Source organism: Myotis yumanensis, unplaced genomic scaffold (genome assembly GCF_028538775.1).
Source record: "Myotis yumanensis isolate MYYU_CA2020_CCGP unplaced genomic scaffold, mMyoYum1.0.hap1 SCAF_19, whole genome shotgun sequence".
Classification (NCBI taxonomy): domain Eukaryota; kingdom Metazoa; phylum Chordata; class Mammalia; order Chiroptera; family Vespertilionidae; genus Myotis; species Myotis yumanensis.
Window position 1 is genome coordinate 10,487,009 of NW_027223770.1, and position 9,007 is coordinate 10,496,015.

Sequence of the window (9,007 nt, forward strand, 5' to 3'; positions counted from 1 at the left end):
AGGACACATTTGTAATACCTTAACTAATAAAGAATTAAAAATAAATAAATAAATAAATAAATAAATAAATAAATAAATAAATAATAGTGTTACCTCCTGGTCCTTTTCTTGTTTTAGTCTCATAACAAACCCAGCAGGTGTTGAGGCTGGGAAAGATAGGAAGTCATCATACCAGAGCCAGCCAAGGCAGCAGTCAAGGGCATCAGGCAGTTAGGGGCCTTGATGTGATCTGAGCTGTCACCAGTAATAAAGCCGTTCAGCTTTGACCCATACAGAGAATGGAAGAAAGTGAAAATCAGTGTTTCCATATTCTTCTGGCTTTGTAAACATTGTCACTCTGGGAAAAGTTAGCCTTTTCTCATGCTTTTATCGCTAACCACTGTAACTCTGAGTAAGTTTTTAAACCTTTTTTTTTTTTTTTTTTTTTTAAATATATTTTATTGAATCTTTACAGAGAGGAAGGGAGAGAGATAGAGAGCCAGAAACATCGATGAGAGAGAAACATCGATCAGCTGCCTCCTGCACATCTCCTACTGCGGATGTGCCCACAACCCAGGCTCATGCCCTTGACCGGAATCGAACCTGGGACCCTTCAGTCCGCAGGCCAACGCTCTATCCACTGAGCCAAACCGGTTTCGGCTAAACCTTTTTTTTAAAATATATTTTATTAATTTTTCACAGAGAGGAAGGGAGAGGGATAGAGAGCTAGAAACATCGATGAGAGAGAAACATAGATTCAGCTGCCTCCCGCACACTCCCCACTGGGGACGTGCCCACAACCAAGGTACATGCCCTTGACCGGAATCAAACTCGGGACCCTTCAGTCCGCATGCCGATGCTCTATCCATTGAGCCAAACTGGTTAGGGCAGTTTTTAAACTTTTTAAGCAATATTTTCCTCACCTGTAAATTGGGGGTACAAAAGGCCCTGTTTTATAGGGTTATGGTGAAAATTAACTGAGACCAGGAGTACAGAATCCTTAGTACCAGGCCTCATCTGTGGGGTTCAGTAATGTCCAGGTGCTTACTGTAGTGGTACTATACTCTGTGGTGACAGGGTGGTGGGCAGAAATGACAGTCCCTATCCTCTGGAGCTTCTATTCTAGTGGAGGAAGGTAGATAATACAGAGAAAGAAAAAGATAATATACAGGGTGGGGCAAAGTAGGTTTATAGTTATGAGTATGTGAAAAAGTTTATTCTTGTATTATTTAATTGTATTATTATTATTATTTTTTATTTTTTTTATTGTTGTTAATCCTCACCCAAGGATATTTTTCCATTGATTTTTAGGGAGAGTAGAAGAGAGAGGGACAGAGAGAAACATCGATGTGAGAGAAACACATCGATTGGTTGCCTTCTGCACGAGTCCTGACCAGGGCCCAGGCTGAGAAGGAGCCTGCAACCAAAGTATGTCCCCTTGACTGGAATTGAACCCAGGACCCTTTAGTCCACAGGCCGACACTCTATGCACTGGGCCAAACCAGCTAGGGCTTGTATTATTTTGCATACGAACAACTGTAAATCTACTTTTGCCCCACCCTGTAATGTTTGTGGTAAATAAGAAGAAGCAGGGTGAAGGGATAGGGAATAGAGAGGGCTGCTGTTTTAGAAAGATTGGTCATGGAAGGCCTCTCACTGAGGTAACATTGAAGCAGAGGCCTATTATTATTTATACTGAAACCATTCTGTATCTTAGGATGTTAGAACTAAAATGGACCTTGTTTCCCATTCCATTTTACTGATGAAGTTGAAGTAGCAAGGGTAAGGGATTGGTCAAGATTATACAGCTAGATAAGAATCTTCATCATGATATAAAATTGTAAAGGTATTTTCAGTAGGGAAACTGGCAGCTCTTAGAGAGCAAACTGGTGTTGGCCAGGAGCACATTTATAAGCAAGGAAAAAAAATATTATTTTTTTAAATCCTCACCTGAGGATATTTTTCCATTGATTTTTAGAGAGAGTGGAAGAGAGAGGGAAAGACAGAGAGAAACATTGATCTGAGAGAAACACATCGATTGGTTGCCTCCTGCACATGCTCTGACCAGGGCCTGGGCATGGGAGGAACCTGCAACCGAGGTACGAGGTACGTGCCCTTTACTGGAATTGAACCCAGGACCCTTCGGTTCGCAGGCCAACGCTCTTATCCACTGAGCCAAACCGGCTAGGGCAGCAAGGAAATTTTGAGGTCATCCCTAAAGTGCTAGAAAAATTTGCCCGTTCAATCTCATCCTATTTTAGCAAAAATACCTTAAGAATTTCAAATGGGGAAAAAGGCAGAAATAAAAACCCAAAGCTCAGGGCCCAAGGCCACCTATCAAAAACTTTCTGATTCATATTGTATGCAGGCAGCACTGGTGGGCTCATTCGTTTTAGTCAGGTTGCAATGTTGATTGTCTTCTCTAACTGGAATAAAATGTAAATGGTGGCCCTAACCGGTTTGGCTCAGTGGATAGAGTGTTGGCCTGTGGACTGAAAGGTCCCAGGTTCGATTCCGGTCAAGGGCATGTACCTTGTTTGTGGGCACATCCCCAGTAGGGGGTGTGCGGGAGGCAGCTGATCGATGTTTCTCTCTCATCGATGTTTCTAACTCTCTATCCCTCTCCCTTCCTCTCTGTAAAAATCAATAAAATATATTTTTTTACAAAAGTAAATGGTGGAAACTGATGGGATAAATGTTACTGTCTTAAAAAGTGCTATTTGTATTATACTTGAATACAAAAATCATGTGAGACATTATGGTAAAAATAACTCCCTCATCCTTCATCTTAGAATTCAAATTATGAGAGTATACAACAGACGGCAAGAAGCATTGCTGAGCAAGCTCATGAGCTGGCCTATGACCCAAATTATATGTCACCTTTTGCACAGTTTGCATGTGACAACGGACTGAATGTGAGAGGTAAGCATTCTTTAGGAAGGTCATAGGGACAAGTAAGATGGGAACATTCTAAGCTGTGGGGTGAGGTAAACAAGAGCACTTGGGTGGGACTGTCGAGATGTCTTGTCTTAGCTGTGAGCGGTGGCTTTGAGCTAGGTCATTAGGCCTTAACACTGGAAGACAAGAGCAAGTGCATGTCATCATGTCTTCCTCACAGAGGACGCCCTTCAGAGCTGAACTTCATAGGCTACAGAGGCAGGCGGAATCTGAAGCCCTTTATTGCCACCACTGCACTGCTTGGACCTCAGCCCAAGAGGCCTCCAAACTCTGCCTGGAAGGACTGGACATTCCCAGCAGTTTAACATTCTGCCCTTCACGGGTCTGACATTTCACTTCTCCCTTCCTCTGGCTTTGTGGGACTCGTTGACAGTATTTGCCTGCCAAATTGCCACAGCAGGTTTTGAAGAGGGAAGTAATGTTAATCTGTCCTTGCTTGAAGAGCCCTTCTATCTACTAAGTGATATGTAACTTTGAGAGCAGGCCAGTAGCTCAGTCTTGGAGCTGGGATGATGTGTTGGTGGTAACATATCAGAACTAGCACCGTTGGTCAGTTTCTTGCTAGTATAATATTATGACATGTAAAGTATTTCTTAGCTTTCCAGGAAATATTAAAATAGGAAAAAGCACATGCCATAGCTGTTTGGCAGATTAGAATACAAGATTGTTCCTAATTTCAAAACAGTGGGTATGTTTGTCCAAATTAGGATTGTGGATAGAAACATGTAACTTTCTTTTCTTATCAGGCAGAATTTATCTTTTCTGGTTTTTTTTTGTTTGTTTGTTTTTTTTGTGTTTTTTTTACCAAGCAACCTACATGGCTGCTGCTTGACGCAGAATTTATCTTAACCAGATTTTCTTTATTATGATTGCTATAAACAGGAGGTAGTGGCCATTTTATCAGAACTACTGTTTTTTAAAGAGCAGGGAAGGTTTTTTTTGTTTGTTTGTTTTTTTAAATATATTTTATTGATTTTTTACAGAGAGGAAGGGAGAGAGATAGAGAGCCAGAAACATCGATGAGAGAGAAACATCGATCAGCCGCCTCCTGCACATCTCCTACTGGGGATGTGCCCGCAACCCAGGCACATGCCCCTGACCGGAATCGAACCTGGGACCCTTCAGTCCACAGGCCGACGCTCTATCCACTGAGCCAAACCGGCTTCGGCGAGAAGGTTTTTTTTAAGCGTCAGTTAAGTTACATGTAATTTCTTGGTTTTCTCATTCTTCTCTTTTATTAAAAATATATATTTTTATTTATTTCAGAGAGGAAGGGAAAGGGAGAGAGAGATAGAAACATCAATGATGAGAGAGAATCATGAATCGGCTGTCTCCTGCATGCCCCGCCACTGGGGATCGAGCCCTCAACCCGGGCATGTGCCCTGACCAGTAATCGAACTGTGACCTCCTGGTTCATAGGTTGAACCTCAACCACTGAGCCACACCGGCTGGGCTTTATTTCTCTTTATCAAATATTTTTTTTCTTTCCTCTACTAAAATATATTGACAAATCAAACCTTCATGAATTGCAAGCATTTGTCTCCTAGAACTTACTTAGGCTTACAGTTTTGACTGACTTTTCATTTTAAGATACATGACTACATTTTCATTTTTGTTTTAGGTGGAAAGCCAGATGACATCACCGTCCTTCTTTCCATAGTGGCTGAGTATACAGACTGACACACCTAGGTGTCAATTCCTGCCTTTCCTTCCATCATCCCAAATTTTCCCCAGCCGTGTGTACTGATCCTGCTGGCAGGACCACGTTTCTTTGCCACTGATCTCAATGGCCAGTGATGTAAGCCTTTTTGCCTGTCTTTTTGAGACCCCATTGAGATCTTTGTTAAGAACCACTACTGTCATTCACTAGCTCATATCTGCCAGCAACTTTGAAGAGAATCAAGATTTGAAGATTGGCCTTCACTTCTCATTGTCCTTTCCATGATGGGATGGGAGGTTTTCAAAGCTAAAATGGCTATTACTTTTCAAAAATGCTTGAAGTATTGAAGAAAATGAGTAATGTTGGTAAAGTGAATTCAAAATTACAGTGTGTAAAAGTCTAACACAAATTCTATGTTATGGTACATCTCCTAGAAACATATATTCATCAACAGAAATGTAGAAATGTTACACGTGTACTATACAGTCTTTGTTATGATGATTGGGTGTGGCTTTGTGTTTTCATTATAAACTCCTATTTTTCAGGGGCTTATAATTCTGCTCTAAAACATTGCTCTGAATTATGAAATCTTGATCCAGGAGCTTTTTTTCTTACAAATTGGAAGAAAATTTCAGTTTAATTCTATGGATGCAAACGTTTCATGTTTTTAAAAGATGCTTAATTGTGATCCTGTGATCAAAGTTTTGGCAGTTTATTGATTCATCCAAGTCACAGGCTGGTGGCCTGAACTACAGGAGGAGTAGGGAGACTCTTTACCAAAATTTTAATGGGAATGTTACTCAAGATTGTAGAACTCCTCAAAGCCAAGGAATTTAATGTTATGGCTGAAATCCTCCCAGCTGTCTGACATGATGCCCCTGTGTGGGAGCTCTAGGCCTATAGGCCTAATGGGTTGAGAATGGACAGCTGTTATTTTGGATTTTGGGGGTCATGCTACTCATAGTCTCACTCAGACCCTTTAGTAGCCTTGCTTTCTATAGAGCAGTGGTTCTCAACCTTCCTAACTCCGTGACCCTTTAATACAGTTCCTCATGTTGTGGTGACCCCCAACCATAAAATTATTTTTGTTGCTACTTCATAACTGTAATTTTGCTACTGTTATGAATCGTAATGTAAATATCTGATATGCTATATGTGTTTTCCAATGGTTGCGACCCACAGGTTGAGAACCGCTGCTATAGAGCATGCACCAAATTCAGGGGGTCCATGTGGAAGGAGCACTGTGGGCTGTAGCAGCAGTACAAGAGTCCATGAGGAAAACTAGTGATGATCTGACATTTGCATTTGCCCTCCACAGAAATTTAGGGGTTTCTGAATCAAGCTTAATGTTTACAGTTTCCAAATAGCCATCTTGCAGTGTATAGTTTCCTTATAAAACTATCCCACATTCAGTTTTCCCATTATCTGCAAGTTCAAACTTATTTTTAAGGTTTGTGTATAAGTCAACTGCTGTAAAGATATATATTTTTGGGTCAGTCTTTTTTCTTCATTAACTTGGTGGTAGAAAAATATAGTTAGCAATCCTTAAATTAAAGCCATGTTTTATATATAAGTCAGGTAACATTGGTGTATAGATGAGAATGCAATTAAACCTGATGAGAATCTACTTGAGGAGAATATAGAAAGTCTCTTTCTCTAAAGGAGATACATACTCCCTGGTTTATTGCATTAAAATTTATGTTTGAGGTTACCTCAACTTGTTTTAAAAGATTTTGTTTTTGTGAATTTGTACTGTATATTTGAGTAACTGTCAAGCTTTTGTTTTATTTAAAATTGTTTAACATGTACCATGTACATGTCATTACTATATTTCAATGCATCATGCTTGTAACAGGCATTTCATTTATAATAAGAATGAGTTATTCATTTGTAAGCCGTTCAGTAATTTATCTACTATTCCTAAATTGGCATAATGTTAGATATCTATTTTGAATCACCTTTAATTACATGTCAGAATGCCTTAACTACCCTAACTTGACAAAACAGTTCTTTGGTAGATGAGATGGGGGGTTGAGGGAGACTGTTTAAGTAATGAGAATCCATTGTGCTGTGATAAAACACAGAAGCCAGAGTGGCAAGTGGCAGGGTATATATTTTGCACAAACTATTTGCAGTCTCTGTGTATTTTAAAAAGTAAAGAAAGTTGCATCCAGAAGGGTTTTGTTGCAAGAAGTACATTTATACTTGGGCTGATGACATTAGTTCTTTTATTGGATTTCTAATTATTTCTGGTCAGAGGTACATAGCCTATGATCTGGATATATTTTGCATTAATTTTCCAATGCCTAGACTTGATTCCTGGTAGAGCAGTGCTGATTAAGTCACTGGCTTTGCTCTCATTTAACCCATCAAACACAATCTTTGTAAAGTTAGATTGGTGATGTTTTAATACAACTTATTTTATCAACTTATCTTTTTTGAGAAATTATTGTTAGAAATTTACAATATGTTCGTTCCAGTGATGTTGAATTTAATGGGACAAGAATTGAGTTTCACCGTGGAACTAACTTTTGGACCTGGCCTGTAAATTTAGTAATACAAAATATTTTCTCTTTTCCCTGTCCTTTTTGTGTTATGCACTTAATTTTTTGGCTGCCAGTGGTCAGTTGGAGTGCTGCTTATCAAGTAACTCTCCTTCCATTCTCAGTGGTTAGAGGCTGTTGGACCCATGCTGGAATTTTCCAGTCACAGGACCCAAGTCTCTGTGGGGTATGACTGAAATATGCCACTTGGTGGGTCTGATTCTGAACTTGATGTGTGTGTTAATTGTATTTTAAATCAAGCAGTATAAAAAAGACACACACACACATTTGCCTCATGTAATGGACTTTTATAACAAAAGAGAATTTGGATTTCTAATTTACAAAAGGCAAATTATCTCTCTCTGGATGCACCAAAGACCAGTAAAGTTTATAGCTTTTCCATCTATATTTATAAAGCAATACTGTATTATAAAAAATCAATATTTTTATCACATGCTTGAAATTTTTATTTTGTTCTGTTTTAAAATGTGCACTCTAAACATATCAGAACCTTATTTCTTCCTGTGAACTTAAGCTGCCTGCGCACAAAAAAATATTTACTGAACGGATATGCAGTAGAGCCCTAGGCTCTTAAAAAGTGAAAGAAGAAATGAAGGGGAAAACAAGTTATTTGTCCTGAATTACTGTACTGGCTTGACATGGTCGATGGGTACTAAATCACAAAAGAATCCATTCCAGGTGTGTATGTCTGGGGGTTGGGCTGTATCTAGATTAGCAACTAGATTTCAAGCTTTGCATGATGGGAGTGTCTCTCCTATCAGCTACATTTGTTTTGGATAGAACAGTAGCCTTCAGTACCACCTTCAGTACCACCATCCTACCACATCAAGTAACAAGGCAGGAATTGTGGGAATTTACTGAGTCCGTTTTTGAGAGTTTTGGAGATTGTAAACAAGATTGACTAGAACTATAAGTGTTTGTACTTTGGAATAAATTCTTGGTTCCTTGTCACCTTATACCAGCTATCTTTGGTAGAAGCTACAGCATCAAATTTCCCTGGAAACGATCACATTTTTGCATTTAACAAATTTTACAATATCAAACAAAAAAACGAAATCTGCTTATAAAACTGAAAATATGAAACAAAACATTTGAATTTTATTCATTAAAAAAATATTTGTAAAATTGAACTTCTCAACTAAAAATTGGCAGTGTCAATGTCAAAATTTTAACGGTTAGCAGGTAGTTTGTGGCAAAGATGGCTAAATAATGAAGCAAGTTTGAATTTATATATACTAATGAGCTGCTTTTTTCTGTTGAGACTATCATTATTTGTCTTACCCAAAAGGCAATGACCTGAATTGGATGTCTGAAATATAACTTATGCAGGAATAGTTCTGTAAATACATTTAAATAAACTGTAAAGATATTTAATAAATATAGTATTTATACTAATCTGTGTACTCCTCTTAATTGAAATAGTAACTAAATAAGACACCAACCCTGACACTAAGTTTGTTGGTCTCTATCAAGTCCTCATTTCCAACCCTCTTAGCCTAGCAGTGATTCCGTACTTTGTAGCTATTATTTTGTCTTTTACAAGTTCTCTGCGTTAGCTCTTTTTCACCAGCTGGTTTACTACATCAGTTTATCTTCCTCAAAAATTCATCAAAATGGACTGATAATTCAATGTAAAATACACATGGTTTCCTAGCTGAGAAGGCTTTTGCATCTTCTACATGGTATGAAGTGAAAGCACAGAAAAAATCTGGTGTCGTTTAAATTTAGCATTCTGTATCTAAAATCCAAATTAAATACAGTTTAACAGTATAACTGTCTTTTACAGATTAGTGCAGCATCCAGGCAATTACTGATGATGATGTCTCCAGGACCTAACCCCCCTTGC

The 9,007-nt window shown here is 38.7% G+C and overlaps 1 protein-coding gene across 1 annotated transcript in view; it reads left to right on the forward strand.

Annotated features, from left to right (window-relative positions):
• The window catches only part of PPTC7 (protein phosphatase targeting COQ7), a 47,921-nt gene extending 39,365 nt beyond the window's left edge, over positions 1-8,556 (forward strand). Inside the window, exons 5-6 of the mRNA XM_070399333.1 lie at positions 2,772-2,901; positions 4,559-8,556. Of these exons, the coding sequence (XP_070255434.1) occupies positions 2,772-2,901; positions 4,559-4,617 (189 nt within the window). The 3' untranslated portion in view covers positions 4,618-8,556. The remainder of the gene's footprint in view (positions 1-2,771; positions 2,902-4,558) is intronic.
• The last annotated feature ends 451 nt before the right edge of the window (positions 8,557-9,007 follow it).